Source organism: Elephas maximus, chromosome 16 (genome assembly GCF_024166365.1).
Source record: "Elephas maximus indicus isolate mEleMax1 chromosome 16, mEleMax1 primary haplotype, whole genome shotgun sequence".
NCBI classification, from domain to species: Eukaryota; Metazoa; Chordata; class Mammalia; order Proboscidea; family Elephantidae; genus Elephas; species Elephas maximus.
The window spans coordinates 53,791,288-53,808,381 of record NC_064834.1 but is presented as its reverse complement, the minus strand read 5'-3'; the positions used below and the strand labels follow the sequence as shown (position 1 = coordinate 53,808,381).

General features: G+C 42.6%; 1 protein-coding gene across 1 annotated transcript; it reads right to left on the bottom strand.

Annotated features, from left to right (window-relative positions):
- Positions 1-1,044: 1,044 nt before the first annotated feature.
- Positions 1,045-5,080, bottom strand: ELOVL3 (ELOVL fatty acid elongase 3). Its single transcript, XM_049855097.1, has 5 exons — positions 5,052-5,080; positions 3,562-3,741; positions 2,531-2,662; positions 1,732-1,883; positions 1,045-1,475 (listed from the first exon to the last, which is right to left on the bottom strand). The coding sequence occupies exons 1-5, from the start codon at positions 5,078-5,080 to the stop codon at positions 1,045-1,047; spliced, it is 924 nt and encodes a 307-aa protein (XP_049711054.1).
- Positions 5,081-17,094: the final 12,014 nt, after the last annotated feature.

Below are 17,094 nucleotides of genomic sequence, written 5' to 3'. Positions count from 1 at the left end.
ATTTTCTAAGGGAAGTCTGGGCTGAACAGGAGCGAGGCGAGAGTTCAGGCTCCTAGGGCTTTAGCTCCTTCAACCTCTCCCAAGACAGGAAAGCCTGGCAATTTCTGGGGAAAAGTGTTTATATGTGTTTCCAAGGAGCCCTGGTGGCACAGTGATTAAGCACTGGGCTGCTAACCGAAAGGTGGGCAGTTGGAACCACCTCAAAATTACAGCCTTGGAAACACTATGGGGCAGTTCTACTCTGTCCTATACGGTTGCTATGAATCCGAATCGCCTCGACGGCAACGGGTTTCGTTGTGTGTGTTTCCTGGAGAAAAGGTGAGCGTGTGTGTGTGTGTGTGTGTGTTTCCTGGAGAGAAGGAGGTTTAGTGTATGTGTTTCCTGAAGAGAAGGAGGTTTAGTGTGTGTGTGTGTGTGTGTGTTTCCTGGAGAGAAGGAGGTTTAGTGTGTGGTTTGAGAGCCCGGGACCCAATTCGCGCTAGCATGGGCCAAAACTGGTGCTATGGCGCCACTTGGTGGTCTCAGGGAAGATAGCTGGTAGATCGGGACTCCACTGCTTATTTGCAGGTGTGAATAACATATGAGGGGGCAGACTTCCCTAACGTGGAATAGTGAAAATGATCCAAAATTCTGCAACCTAGGATGCTTGTATGATCACCCCACTGTCAGCAGCACCCTTCTTTTCCCAAATCCCAAAAGGACCACTCATCTTGTTGAAATCTTTAATTTAAAAAGTTGAGCAAGAAGTAGAAAGATTTCTGGACAGAAATACAAATAACCCAGCTCTGACGATCCTCCACAGTCCCACCCCATTCCAGGGCCTGTTTGGCCTTCACGTTAAAAACAGAAGCATCAAAGTAGCACACCACATCCCCACCCCAGGGATACTTCCTGTCTGCTATAACTTCTTGCCACCTTGGGGCATACATCCCACGGGGGAAACTATCCAGGTAAGACGCCCTAATCATTCTCCCAAACCTAAGCTCACTCCCTCTGTGCCCTGGGGAGGAGAAAGCCTGGGGCTCTCTCTTTTTCTCCAACTCTTCACTGACTCTTGGTCTTGTTTTTGACCTTGGGTGTGATGTAGGTTTGGTGGAAGAAGTGGGCAAAGAGGATGAAGTAGCTTGAATACATGACAAAGGACCAGAAGAACTGTTCCATTGTGGTGGTATCGCATCCCTGTTCATGCCTCCAGATGTACGTCAGGATGCCAGTGACGGCTCCTGCAAACATCTGCAGGATCTGCAAACTGGTGATAAGCATGGAAAGCATCCTGGGGAAATTCACTTTGGCAGCCTTCAGAGTGTAGTAGGTGTACATGATGGCATGCACGCCAAAGTTCATGGTCATGAACCAGCCACCAGCAGCCATCCTACTCTTGTATCCAAAGAATGTGAATATTAGCACCGTGCTGTGGTGGTACCAATGCACAAAGATGAGCGGCCGCTTACGCAGGATGATGAAGGCTGTGTCTCCTAGGAGATGGGAAGTCAAAGTTGTCACATCTCTCAGTGCTGGAGCCACACATACCCCTGCACCAGGTGTGGGGACACAGGGTAAACTCTCAGGGAGAGAAGGGAGGATTTGTAGCAGAGAGTCTGAAGAAGGGCTTGGGTGAGAGTTGTTAGGACCCAGGGGTTGGGAAGGGATTCTCCATGTGATGGTGAGGGGAGGGCTCTGAGGAGGGACACAGGTCCCTGGGCACCAGAGAAACAAGGCCTTGACACTCACCAAGCTCAATGATCTTGCTGAAAACAAAGAGGCTGGACCAGAATCTGACTGTGGAATGTCTGAAGAAGGAGGTGTAGCACACAGATTGCTTTAGGCCCACCCTGAGTAGCACAGTCCCCATAAAGCTCCATGTCCTCACTGCCCCCAGGACACTAAAATTGGACAGAGAGAGAGAGGGTGTAAAAGTCATCTCCAGGCACCAATCCACCCTCTCTCAGTCCGGCTAGGTCACTAAGTTCCAAGCTCCGCCACTTGCCCATTCTTCAAGGAGGGATGGTCACAGCTTTCGAGATCCTGGGACCTATCTGGTAGATCCAAAGAATAGTATAGAGGAGTTGACAGCTGGGGAAGGACCAGGGAATGTGACTAAAGATTAGGCTAGAGAATGGGGTTCTTGGGATGGGGTAGGAACCTGAAAGGTGGTGGGTGGCAGGGTGGGGAATATTGAAGGTATTTGGGAGAGGTAACATGGGGAGGGGTAGGGGAAGTTACTAGAAGGTCTTGGGAGAGGGCATTAGGAGCTGGGACTATTACAGGCTAAGAGATTTGGTGGGAGTACACAGACCCCATGAAGCCAAAAAGGATGGAGCAGAGATGGCCAGTTTGGGGCCTGGGGAAAAAGGAAAACAGGATGATATGGGAGGGAGGTGGCAGCTGGGAGGGTAGCCCGGAGCTGAGAGAACATTACGGGAAGCATGTGATGCAGCTTGGGAGGTAGATGGGGGTTGATGCAGTTGAGGTTTCTCAAATGCGGATCTAGGGTCTAGAGGCATGCAGGGGGCTGGGAGGGGTGTCTTACCTGAAGATGGCAAGGCAGAAGGACCAGAGGATAAGAGGCATCTGTAGGTTGAAGCCCTTCCGTGCCTTCATGTAGTTTTGCCCCACCAAGATGAGCACGAGGTAGATCAGAGCTATGGGGAATGAGATTGTCCTGGAAGAAGAAGGCAGAGAGGATGGGCTCATGGATGGGTACTGGCTAGAGGAATGCCCACGCATCTCTCCAGGTGGGACTCACTCTGGGTTGGAGTCCCCGTTCTGCTACTTTTACTAGCTGTGTAAAAGGGGAATAATACTCCTTTCCTAGTAGAGTTAATGTATATAAATTACTTGGCACAGGGCAGGGCAATGTCCAAAGTTTCTGTGATTTTTCCTCTGTTACTGGGCTTGGCCGTGCGTGACAGTTGTCTAGCCCATGCCTAGAACCAACCTGCCTAAGAATGTGACAACTGCTTCTGCCTGGCTGGGCCATGGCAAATTGTCTGGAGCACAAAGTCAGCCCACACACACCTCTGAGGAACCATAGGGCAAAGCCAGAGATCCTAGGGAAAACTTGGAAGACCTCCCTGGCTTTTGCCTCCTTCTCCACAACAGGGACAGTGGGGCGTGTGGGGAACAATGAGATAATTGTGAAGGGCAGGTAGTCCCTGGGCACCACCACGACACATGCACGAGCGCACACACACAGCCACAAAGGATGGAGAACAGTCATCTCTATAAGGTCGGTGGCTGTTTTTTTTTTTTTTTTTTTTTTAAGGAATTAGATCAACCTTATTTCTCAGCGACCAGATCTCACTGAGACTCTTTCTCCCTGGCTTTTGTTTTCTCCTGTATTCCTCTCCCCATCCTCTTATTTCTGCCTCCTGATCTTTCTTTCTTTCAGCTCTAATCTCTTTAAGGTGCGACGCCTTGAACAGCGGGAGTATGGAGCCAGTGCGGGGGAGCCCCATACATTTGCTTTTTAGGAAAATCATTGTCCCTCCCTGCCCCGCAATAGCACTCACCTGAGTCGGGCCCCCTGGCACGGCGCTTTCCCCCCTCCCTAAGTCTCACCAGTACTCATCCATAGGGAGCTGGAACTGCTCGAATTTGTAGGACTGGAACTGTTGGTCTATTTCCTGGGAGACATTCATGGCTGTGGCTATTTCGTTCTGCAGACGTCGAGGGTCGGAGTTTGTGGAGCTGGACCGAGTATGAAGCGAACCTCGGGGCCGGATGGAACAGACCCAGGACCTAAGGAACCTGGGGCCAGCTGAGTATAGCGTCCGAGGTATGCACGTGAGTTGCAACGTAGCCGGTGTTCACCACCGCAGCCGCCACCGCACTGTATAATGCGGAATTGCAAAGAGGCGACCCAGCAGGTGCACCGCCCCTCTCCGCCCGTTACCCAATCTGGGCCAAGATACGCCCCTGCCCCGCCCCTGGGCCGCATCCCGCTCTCTGATCGGTCAATTTCAACGGCACTTCTCCCAGGCGCCCCGCACGCCCTTCCTCAAATCCCCACCTTGGACCCTCTCCCCGCCCACTTATCTATCCCTTTCTTTCCCAAACCGTCTACACCCACGTTTTTGGCTCTTCCCCTGACCGCTCTGTGGGTATCCGGACAGGCTGGTCCTCCCCTGGCGCTGCCAACCGTAGCCTTTGTCTGAGTTTGCTTCAATCCCTACCTGCCTGTCAGTGTGGAGGAAGTAAAGTGTACTCAGCCTCTGGCGTCTCCACCCAGTGACGGGGGCGTCAGTTTCCTGGCGCCCTAGATCCTGGGAAATCGAGCCCTGGGATGAAAATGAACAAGACTAGGGAAAGGTCAGCAAGAGCCTCTCCTGTAGTGCTGGCTGTCTCTTAGCTTTGAATCTGTGGTTGTGGGTGGGAAAGGGATGAATATTAATGAGTTTTATTATTGAGTTTGTTGATGTTGATGTTTGGGGAGGTGGTTGTTGAGGCTGTTGTGGTTTCTTTACAATTTCCTGAATTCCAGAACTGCACCAGCCTGACACCCAACAATAACCTTGTGGAGGACATAGAGTCACCCTCCACGCTTCTGGGATTATTATCTTCAGGTTTCCTGGAGTCCTCCTAGGGTCTAGGGATGAGGAGGCTGAGTGCATCTCCCCAGGGTCCTGCTGTTCTATCTGTGCATGTCTGATCAAACCTGCTTCTTCCTGGGCCTGTGTACTCAGCCCCAAAGAAAGAAATGTTTAAGAAGGTTTAGGGTCTTTGCTGTTCCTTGTTTCTCCCCTAGGCTTTTAGAGAGAGGGAGAGAAATACAACATTTGCCAATGGTTCCACAAGTTTTGCAATAAAATGGGGATTTGCAAAATGAAGTGCTAAGAGAAATAAAAAATGTTTAAAATTAAGATGTGGATAAGAATTGCTAAGTGCAATAAAGCCCACAGGTTCTGGGCCAGAAGACCCAGATAGGAATCCCAGTTCCACTTCCTGAGTCTCAGCTAATGTCCATGGAAGGGTGGGTGAGAAGTCCTGTCCATGCCCCCTAAGTGACTCACAAGCACATCCTTTTGTCTCTGCATTCCATCACCTCTCACCTGCTTACTGTAGTCACCACTGCAGCCATGTTCACTGGCCACACTACCTTTCTCTTTAATCCAGTGCTTCTTCCTCTTTAGTATATTAGACTCAGAAAGGAGTCCCCAGATCTGACTTTCAGATTCCTGAGTCCCAGCCCCCGAGATTCTGAATCTGTAGGTGGTCCCATACCACGCTTTGAAAACCACTACTTTCTGTCTTCTGTCCCAGAAAAGAATTCTATCACTTAAATTGGATCATGCTGCTTTCCTGCTTAACCCCTTCAGTGGCTCATAACTGCTTCATATGTAGTCTAACACTCACAAGGTGATCAATATATGTTTGATGGACAAATGAATAAAGGAAATGATAATATTACAATAAAAGCATGTAGGTGTTGCAAGACCTGGGTTGAAGTCCCAGCTCCACCATTAACCACCCATGTGATTTTAGGCCAGTTATTTAACTTCTCTGAGACCCACATTCTTCATCAGAAAAATGCAGATAGTCATGCTTGCCTGCCTGTCTACCTCACAAAGCCTTGTGACAAGCACACAGTTTAGATAATACCCTTGAGTTTCATGAATGCAAAGAATATGTCTATTTGGCTCAACATCCTTCCCTAACACTGGGCACATAGTAGGTACTCAAATAATATTTGTTGCACGAGTAACTGAATGGATGAAATCCTCAGCCTATAAATCTGGGTGACACTCTGTTTCTCCAGAATGAACACTCCAAGCTTGTTACACCTTTTATGCTATTATCTTTTCTTTTCTTTCTTCCTTCCTTCTCTCTTTCTGATTCTCAGCCCTTTTGAAAGCCTCAGCATAGTGAAAGAAGAGGTAATCAGTGTGGTGTGGTGTGAGTACGTGGATAATTCAGGGCATGGCTCTGACAGTTTTCAGATTAGTCATTTGCATTATCCAAGTAGCTGCCTGCCACTTTTGTGAGTTCTCTCCAACTTCTCTCCCTATTTCGAATGGTTGTTAGAGAACTCCACCAGTATGTTCTGCTAGAACTCTCAGAGAAACACATCCTAAACAGAATTTATCATCTTCCACTAAAACAGGCTGCTCTTCCTAGCCACCATTTATCTAATTTCACAGGCTAGAAATTGTGAGGTCATGTTTTACTGCTCCATATGGCAACAAGTCTGTAATTTCTTCTAGAGGTGACCTGGTCATCAGAACCAAAACCAAAAACCAAACCCATTGCCGTCGAGTTGATTCTGACTCATAGCGACCCTGTAGGACAGAGTAAAACTACCCCGTAGGGCTTTCAAGGAGCACTTGGTAGATTCCAACTGCTGACCTTTTGGTTAGCCGTAGCATTTAACCTCTATACATACCACCAGGTTTCCACATCTCCATTTAAATTCTGTCTCTGCCACTTGCTAACTAGGTGACCTTGGATAAGACATTATCAAACATTTCTTGGCCTCAGCTTCCTCATATGTAAAATGGGGATAATATTCACCTCATAAGGATGTTTATGAGGATCAGATGAAATTGTATATGTTAAAGGGCACTATACAGTGTAAAGCTCTGAGCAAGCATCAGAAATAATTACCCCCCAAAAAGACTTCATACAAATTTCAAGTTCTTTTTAATAAAACTAAACTAAATTAAGTTAAAAGAAAAGCAATGAAATGGGAATATAGTTTTAAGTAGAACAGATAAAAAGGTTACCTATAGCCCTATTTCTGATCCTTGGTAAATGGCTAAGGACACAGACTCTTCTTATTGGTTTCAGTGGCTCCAAATCTACCAAATCTGCTTTTTTTTTTTTTTGCAAGAAAGTTCTTTCTAAAACACACATCAGCTCATGTCATTACTCCTTAAGAACAAAAAAGTCTTTTGGATAAAGATTAGATTCCTGAGTTTAGTCCTGACCCTTGCTTTCCAGCCAATGTCACATAATCCCTCAGCCCCAGCATTCCGCATTTTAGCGGAACAGTCACAACTTCATGAGCACAAGTACTATATTTTTAGTTTTTTCAACCCCTTTTCTTCTTCTACATATTTTCCCCTCTGCCCAAGAGGCCCTTTTCTCATGTGGACAAATCTTACTCCTTGTTCAGCCCTACCTCTATAGGCACTTGCCCTGCAAAAGCCTAACCTGTTTCCAACAGGGCCAACCCCTTTCCTCTTTGTCTTCCAGCCACAGAGCTTTGCCCATACTGCCTGCCAATACTACGCTTTTATCGATGGAGTAGTTAGTTATATATGGTCTATACTGTCCTGGCTTCCCCACCCTATCCCAAATGGCCATTTTCATTAGGTCACTCATCCTTGAGGGTAGCACGCAGCACCTGGCACATGGTGGGCACTCAAAATATGAACTGAATAGGTTCCTAAGAGGAAATATAAACAACAAACATATTAAAAAAAGACTCAACTTACTTAGTAATTAGGAAAATGCAAATTAAAGACTGCCTATCTAGCATGGTCCCAATTAACAGCTATTAAACCAGGTAAAAATTAAAAACTCAGGGGTGGTCAAAGCTTTGGGAAACAAGTACATTCAAACCTGGCTAGTGGCCAGGTAAATAGACCTGTGGAAGCACACTTAGATAACACTTAGCAAGAGCCTTTGTGCTGGTATGCTTTGTCCCAGCCTTTGACCTAGGAATTTAACCCAGTGAAATAAACCAAAAGAATAAAACATGTGTATGTATTAAAATACTTATGTCAATAGGACTTAAAATAATAGAGAACTGGAAACAACCCACTAATGGATGATTAAACTATTGAATATTAACAATAGTTCACAGCTACTAGAAGAACATGGAGAAACATGAAACCATATTTATAAAATATGTGAAAGGAAAACATTAATATTCATACATACACCCTATTACCCCAACTATCTAAAAGCAATGATGTCTCTCAAGATTAAAGTAGAAAGGAAACACTAAAATGTGAAATCATTTGGTGACATGGGGAGACTATATGAAAACCTTATATGTCTTTGAAATTGTCTTTCATGATGTTTTAAAATTGATACCATAACATTTCGGAATTCCACACATCCAGGAAAAAACGCTTTTAATTACGTAGGAAATTGTCAGGGTGTGTTAAATAAAAAAATACAGAATGCAAGATTGCATGTATAGAATGATTCCAACCATGTAGATTAAAAAATATGGAAGAAATGTGAATGAAAAAAATTTGTAAATTGTTTGTAGAGAAAAAAATATGGAAGAAAACTATGTAGAGGGAAAAGACTGGAAGGAAATGCTGCAACATGGCAAAGAGTTTGTCTCTGTGGTGGAATAATGGATGATTTAAAAATTATTTTTATAATCAGAAAATAAAAACACTAATTGTTCAAAACTAGAAGAAATATATTAAAATTTCTTGGATTTAAGTCTTTTACTTATGTTCTGTCACTAATTGGCTTCTCTTGCTTCTAGCTTTCCTTGTCTAGGAACCTGTATGTCCCTATCAGACTCACATCCTTTTCACCAGTATTTTTGCTGTCTTGAATTTTCTTCTATATTTCTGCCTGTGCCTTCACTGGTTCTTCTTCCCACTCTTTCCACCTTTTTAATATTGCTGATTCCTAAAGTCCTGTCCCGGGTCTTTACTCTTTCTCACTGTACTCTCTTCCCTGCCTACCTAATTCATTTTCGTGATCTAACCTATAACTTCCATTTGGATGATTCCAAATTACTTCCATCTTAATTTCTCTTTTGTAATTCTTACTCCAATTTCCAACTGCCTATTGGGCTTTTCTACCTGGTTGACCTGAGTTACACAAATGTAACATTCAGTGTGTAGAAACCTAGCTCATCTTCTTCCCAGGCCTGTTCTTTTGCTGACTTCCCTGTTTCCATTAAAGTCACCACGAGGCTCCTGGGCTCCCAGATACGACTGACTACATAATTTGTGGGACCTAGTGCAAAATAAAAATGCAGGACCTTTTGTTCAAAAATTATTAAGAATTTCAAGATGGTGACAGCAAGGCATCAAACTAAGTATGGGGATCTTCTAAGTGTGGGGCTCTGTGCGGCTACTGCTAGCCTGAAACCTGTGGGTCACCTTTGGCTCCTCTTGCTCTCCTTAAATCTGATTGTTTGACAGGGTAGATAATGAGTCCACTCACAAAAATGGGAAATAATGAAAAAATAATACATTCGAGTGGTGGGCTGAGAAGGGCGATGATGAGTCGGTTTTGGCCTTATGAATGTAAGGTGCCAATAGGACATTCAGGTAAGAGTATCCTACGTATGATTGTCTGGAACTTAAGCTGTCAGTCTGGGCTTTAATAATCAGTGTAGAGAGGCTAGTTGACCTCCTAGGTGTGGATGAAATTGGCCAGGGAGATAAGGTCATGCAGGGCTTTTCAAAGTGGGATCCAAGGAGAATTTACAGTGGAATCTCCAGTGTGTTAAAAATGAAGTCTCTAGGCCCCACCCTAGCCCTCTGAATCTGAATGTATCTGAAGGTAGGTTGTTCATGTTAGTTGCATAGAGTCAGCTCCAGTTCATGGCAACCTTACACATAGTAGAATGAAACATTGCCCACTCCTGTGCCATCTTCATGATTTTTGGTATGTTTGAGTTCATTATTGTGACCTACCTGGAGGTAGGTGGAACTTGGCAATTATATTTTTAACAAGATTCCCAGGTGATTCTTATGCTCATTAAAGTTTGAGAAATACTGATGTGAGAAGATTGCAGAGACTACAAACCCAGGGAAAATATCCATATGTAAGGTAATGACTTTCAGACTTTTTGACTGGGAAACACAAGGAGAAATACATTTTACGTTGTAACTCTGTACATACTTATATTTGTAACAAAATTTTACAAAGCAATGCTTATCCTTACCATGTATGCTACACTCTGATATTTCCATTCTATTCTATTTCATTTTTTTGAAGTGTGCATCATGATCCACTAATAGGCTGCATCCTATGCTTTGAAAAACACTGGCTTAAGGAGTTGTCAAAGTGAGAAGATGTTGCCAGGGGACAGGAAGAAATAAACCTAAATTCTCTATATGGTTCTAACAGAATCTAACCACAACCACTACTAGTCACCATCAAGGTAGTTTTGACTCATGGTGACCCCAGGTGTATCAGAGTAGAACAGTGTGTGCTCCATAGGCTTTTTTTTTTTTTTTTTTTAATTTTGCCATTGTTGTTGAGAATATACACAGCAAAACATATACCAATTCAACAGTTTCTACATGTACAATTCAGTGACATCGATTACATTCTTCAAGTTAAGCAACTATTCTCACACTCCTTTTCTGAGTTGTTCCTCCCTCATTAACAAACTCACTGTCCCCTAAAGGACCTATCTAATCTTTCGAGTTGCTGTTGTCAATTTGATGCCATATAGGTAGTTCTTAAAAGAGCATAATGCTTATCATTGTTTGAATTTTGTCCCCCCAAAGTATCTGTCAACTTGGCTAGGTCATGATTCCCTTGTATGATTGTCTACCATTTTATCATCTGATGTGATTTCCCAATGTGTTGTAAATGTATTGTAAATTCTATCACTATGATGTAATAAGATGGATTATCAGCAGTTATATTGATGAGATCTACAAGATTAAATGGTGTCTTAAGCCAATCTGTTTTGAGATATAAAAGAGAGGAGTGAGCAGAGAAACACGGGGACGTCATACCACCAAGAAAGCAGTGCCAGAAGCAGAGCGTGTCCTTTGGACCTGAAGTTCCTGTGCTGAGATGCTCCCAGACAAAGGGAAGATTGATGACAAGGACCTTCCTCCAGAGCCAACAGAGAGAGAAAGCCTTCCCCTGGAGCTGGCACCCTAAATTCGGACTTCTAGACTACTGGACTGTGAGAGAATAAACTTCTGTTTGTTAAAGCCATCCACTTGTGGTGTTGCTGTCATAGCAGCACTAAATAACTAACACAATGCTTAAGGCCGACATTCTTTACCAGTTAAGCTAAACTATTTGGTTTTAAGATGACTTTTAGGTGATATTTTTGGTTTCAGATTTAAAGATTATCTCAGAGCAATAGTTTCAGGGATTCATCCACCCTCCATGGCTCCAGAAAATCTGGAGTCCAAGAGAGTTTGAAATTCTGTTCTGCATTTTTCCCCTTTGGGTCAGGATTCTTCTATGGAATCTTTGATCAAAAAGTTCAGTAATGGTAGCTGGGCACCATCCAGTTCTTCTGGTCTCATGGCAAAGGAGGCAGTTGTTCATGGAGGCAATTAGCCACACATTCCATATTCTCTTCCTATTCTTGACTTTCCTTTTTCTTCTGTTGCTCCAGGTGAATAGAGACCAACTCTTGTGCCTTGATGGCTGCTTATAAGCTTTTAAGAACCCAGGCACTATGCAACAAAATAGGAGGTAGAACAGAAGCACTAAACACATTATTAGGCCGGTTAGCTGGGATATCCCATGAAACCATGACCCTAAATCCCAACTGCAATTGTTTTAAACTCTTAATAAACCTCTGTTTTAACTTGAAACAACACTCAAGTTTTTCTTTACAACATTTTGGTGTCAGTGACATGGAACCCAAAGGCAATTTGCCTGCTAGACAACCTCAGAAGGGGACTGTGGAACATCGGTGCTTATACGAGCCCTTTGCATGTTCAATCCACTTTCCTAGGTCTTGGGAGTCGTCTCTAAGTAAAACCTCTTAGATCAAGAACCTCTGCTCTCTTTGCGGTTTGTTAGTGGTCTTTTATCTCTTTACTTTCAGCTGGTTCAAGAGCATTTTGACGAGTTTGTTATCTGGCTAATTGCAGCTTGGTCTGTGCTGTATGAACTCGCTGTGTTTTCCTCCAAATGCCCATTAAGGTTTCTTCAGGTGAGTTTTTGGTGAAGACTCTGAAGTGGTTTTCACACGTGTGATTGGAGTCTTAGTGAGGATAGAGAGTACCATTAACCACGGTGTGAACTCATTAAGGGGGATTCAGAGTTTTCTGCACAGTGAATTAAGATCTAAGGGTCTCTAAATTAAAATTAGTTTGACTGGTTTCTCACTGTAATTTAATTTTTAGATCAGTACTACTATTCACTGGCATAAAATTGTTGAAGAGAAACCTAAGTTTTCTTTTAAACTGTGGTGCAGGATTTTTGCTTCCTCAAATGTTTTGGGCATTTTTAAGTACTTTCCCATTAAAGAAACTAATGTATTTAAAATAAGAGACTAGGCCTCTAGCCAGCAAAATAAATTAAGTTCAAAAACAATGTCCCATATTTTGTCTTGTATGTTATTTGAGGTAGCCTTATAGGATAGTAAATTATATAATTTTTTGTCTCATTTCATGTTTATGTTTTTGTGTGTCTTGTCTCAAAAACCATGACTAGCAGTTATTAGTCTTCTTTCTTATAAGGAAGTCTTTTAAATCTTGGAGAAACTACTTACTGTGCCTAGGCTATTAACTACTCTGAAGATTTTAATATAAATTCATTCTCATAAAGTTTTTATTATTTTATAATATGTCAACTTAAATTAGCCTCCAGAACCCTTTTAAGTAACTTAAGCTGAATCAAATATATGGGAGTAGAATTGAGAGTTTAGAAATAAATCCATACATTTATGGGCAATTGATTTGAGACAAGGGTGCCAAGACTATTCACTGGGGAAAAGACAGTCTTTTCAACAAATAGTTCTAAGACAACTGAATTTCCACATGAAGAAGAATGAAGTTGGACCCCTTCCTTACATCATACCCAAAGAAATTTAACTCAAAATGGATCATAGGCTTAAATACAAGAGCTAAAACTATAAAACTTTTAGGAAAAAAAAAAAATGAGTTAATCTTCATGGCCTTGGTTAGGTAAAGCCTTCTTTGATATGGCACCAAAAGCACAAGCAACCAAAGAAGATAGACAAACTGGATTTCATCAGAATTATAAACTTTTGCATTTCAAAGGACACCATCAAGAAAGTGAAAAGACAATCCACAGAATGGGAGAAAATATTTGCAAATCATATATGGTATAAAGAACTTATATCAAGAATATATAAGGAACTCTTAACAAGAAAAAGACAAATAACCTAATTAAAAAATGGACAAAGAATATACACAAATGGCCAAAGAAGATACACAAATGGCCAATAAGAACAAGAAGAGACATTCAACACCATTATCCATTAGGGAAATTGTGGTGTAATAAATCACTTTTATATGGCCTTTCTTGCCATGGTCTTCTGACTCCTTATAAAATGATTGGGTGGGACTATGCAAATAAGGTGCTTGTGGCCCACCAAGAGAATTGGACAGCTTGCTAATAATGCAAATCAGGTGCATGGAACCCCTGTGGGGGTAGGGCCGTACAAATAAGGTGTATGGAACCCTAATGAGGGGAATGGTCAGTTTTGCTACTCTGCTAGGCTTAAAAGAGAGCCAATCCCAGAGCAGAGAAGGGACCTCACTATCACTAAGAAAGAAGAGCCAGGAGTGCAGTACATCCTTTGGACCTGTGCTGAGAACCTCTTAAGCCCAGGAGAGAGCTGAAACACGAGACAGCAATAAGTGACAGCAGAGAAATGGCAGCAGCAGAACCAGGAGACCAGCCCATGGAGAGAGGTGGCCACAGTGGGTGTGCTGACTCACAGAGCCGGAGAGCTGAGCCACCTTCAGGCAGGAGGCTTACTGGAGGAGTGGAGTGCCTCTAGGCACTTAGTGGTGGAGCTAAAGAGCTTTGTAACACTTGCCCAAGCAGGGTAGAAGCCGGGCCAAGGGGCTGAGGGACTGAGGGGCCAAGGCGCTGAGGGACCGAGGGGCCAAGGGGCCGAGGGGCAGAGGGGCCAAGAGAGAGAAACTTGTCTACGGGCACAGCTGAGAAGCTATCCTGGCAGAAGATGACTGACAGTTACGGGATTTATTAGGGAAGTAACAGGTTGCAATTCAGGATCAGGAACAACTTTATCCTGAGTTGTTCCTGATCCTGAATTGTAACCTGTTACTTCCCTAATAAATCCCATAACTGTCAGTATGGTCTGTGAGTTTTGCAATTGCAATGAATTATTGAACCCAGCAGAGAATTAGAGAGTGCAGCGGGAGGGACGGTTGGTGACATAACTGGTAAAAGGTTGGAGAGTGGAGTTATGTCTGACCTCCACCTAAAAGAAACAGCCTTGGGCTGATGTTAATGGTGATTCTCTCTCCTCATCAGAAGTTAGAGGACCTCTGATGCCACCACACCATTTTTACAGAAATACGAATCAAAACCACAGAGAAATGCCACTTCACACCTCTGAAAATTACAATAATCAAAAAGATAATAATTGTTGGTAAGGATATGGATAAAGTACAATCCTTAAACATTGTGGGAATGCAAAATGGGGTAGCCACTTTGGAAAATAGTCAGGCAGTTCTTCAGAAGTTGAACATATTCTGGTATCATATGAACCAGCAATTCTACTCCTGGGTATATAGTTAAGAGAATTGAAAATATGCGTCCCCAAAAAACTTGTGCATGAATGTTTATAACACTGTTATTTATAATAGCCATAGAAACAACCCAAATGTCCATCAACTGATAAATAGATGAATAAAATGTAATGTATCCATACACTGGAATATTATTTGGCAATAAAAAATGAATAAAGTACTGATATATGCTACAATATGGATGGACCTTGAAAACATTATAAGTGAAAGAGGCCAGACACAAAAAGCCACATATTTTATGATTCAAATTATATAAAATTTCCATTATAGGCAAATCCCACAGACACAGAAAATAGAGTCGTGGTTGTCAGGGACTAGGGGAGAAGGAACAATGAAGAGTGACTGCCAATAGGTAAAGGGTTTCTTTTTGGTGTAATAAAAATGTTCAAATATCAGAAAGTGGCGATGGGTGCACAACTTTGTGAATATACTAAAAAATAGAACAAAAACCCGACACTGGGGAAACAAAACAAAACCTCTAATGATTCTCCATTTTGTTAAAAATAAACTGTCCTAAAAATCTGGCTTTTGCTTACCTCATCTCCCATCACTACCCTGCTTGCATTATGCCCTAGCTACATTGACTTTCCCGATATTCCTCAAATATACCAATGTTTCTGCCTCAGAGTCTTTACACTTGCTGTTCCCTCCGCCTGGAAAGCTAGTCTTCTAAAACTTGGTGTCACTCATTCTTTATTATTGTTTAAGTCAACCAAGTCTCTTCCTGACTAAGACTTTTAATGGCTCCCACTGCCTACACAGCTAAGTAGCAGTAATTCTGATAATATAACAAGAGGTAGTCATGGTGTCAGGCTATCCTTCAACTCCTCTCTCACAACTTCTATTCACAAGCCTTCCAATCCAAAACCTAGATGACTTGCTATATCCTGAACATAGCCTGTGTTTTCCTGCCCCTGTATCTTTTTTTTTTTTTTGGCTATTCTTTTGTCAGGGATCCCCTCCACATGTCTCCATGTGTCAAGAGCACACACATCTTCTTGCCCTCTGTTAAACTTTCTTCATCTTCTCTTGAGCAATCCAAAGTAACTGGATTTCTCTCACCTTAGAAATCCTTTAATTTTTGTTTGTTTTTCTCTTGATTTAACTTATAATAAGTTATGAGAGCAACTTTCTCCCTCTGTTAAATTATAAGTTCTTTGAGTACTGGAACTAGGTGTTATGTAAGATTGATTTAGATATACCCCAACTTTTAACATATTTAAAGTTAATATTCCCATACGATAATTTATCTCACCTAAACAATGTGTACATTTTGCAACTAATTTGTATTGAAGAGGTCATCACAAATCTGTTACTCAAGCTAGATGTATGCAGAAATGTGTCCCTTCTTGTTCCCTGATAGTGGGAGTAGAAATGCATACAACACATATATTTTTTATTGTACTTTAGATGAAGGCTTACAGAAAAAACTAGTTTCTCATGAAACAGTTAGTACACATATTATTTTATGACATTGGTTAACAACCCCACGACATGTCAGCACTCTCCCTTCTTGACTTTGGGTTCCCTGTTACCAGCTTTCCCGACCCACCTGCCTTCTCGTCCTTGCCCCTGGAGTGGTGTGACTCTAGTCTCGTTTTGATTTATGGGAGTGTCTAATCTTTGGCTGAAGGGTGAACCTCAGGAGTAACTTCATTACTGAGCTGAAAGGGTGTCCGGGGACCATACTCTCAGGGTTTCTCCAGTCTCTGTCAGGCCAGCAAGTCTGGTCTTTCTTTTTGAGTTAGAATTTTGTTCTACTTTTTTTTCTAGCTCTGTGTGGGACCCTCTATTGTGATCCCTGTCAGAGCAGTCAGTGGTGGTAGCCAGGCACCATATCGTTGTACTGGACTTGGTCTGGTGGAGGCTGTGATAAACGTGGTCCCTTAGTCCTTTGGACTAATCTTTCCCTTGTATCTTTAGTTTTCTTCATTCTTCCTTGCTCCCAAAGGGGTGGGAACAGTGGAGTATCCTAGATGGCTGCTCACAGGCTTTTAAGACCCCAGACGCTACTCACCAAAGTAGAATGTAGAACATATTCTTTATAAACTATGTTATGCCAATCGAGCTAGATATTCCCCGAGATCATAGTCCCCACAGCTCTCAGCCCAGCAATTCAATCCCTCAGGTAACTTGGATGTATCTATGGAGCTACCATGACCTTGCCTTGTACAGGTTGTGCTGGCTTCCCCAGTATTTTGTATTGTCTTATCCTTCACCAAAGTTTCCACTCATCTATTGTCTATCTTCCATCCTCACTCCTCCCTTCCCTTGTAACCATCAAAGATTGTTTCTTTTTGTGTGTAAACCGTTTCATGAATTTTTATAGTAGTGGTCTTATACAATATCTGTCCTTCTGTGATTGACTTATTGCACTCAGCATAATGCCCTCCAGATTCATCCATGTTGTGCACACAATATTTATGAGCACAATGTAGCACTAACGTGAGCAGCTACTTTTTTTAACTCAGTAGAGCCCAAGGTTTCTGGAATGGTGAGTGATGCCTTTCATACTTATGGTTATCATATCTCTGCCTCCAGGCAACATGCCAAAACACCTAAATCATCAACTGAAGCGGCATTGTTTACAGGCTCACTCCAATCCATGAGGAGGTGCTTCACCTATTCCTCCAGGTAAAACATCTGAAATACAGAACAA

Coding starts and splice junctions, on each gene's coding strand:
- ELOVL3 (XM_049855097.1), bottom strand. CDS start 5,080: ATGGCTGCAGTGGTGACTACAGTAAGCAG. Junction 1,884..2,530: donor TTCTGCCTTGCCATCTTCAG/GTAAGACACCCC, acceptor GTCCAATTTTAG/TGTCCTGGGGGCAGTGAGGA. Junction 1,476..1,731: donor CAGCAAGATCATTGAGCTTG/GTGAGTGTCAAG, acceptor CCCATCTCCTAG/GAGACACAGCCTTCATCATC.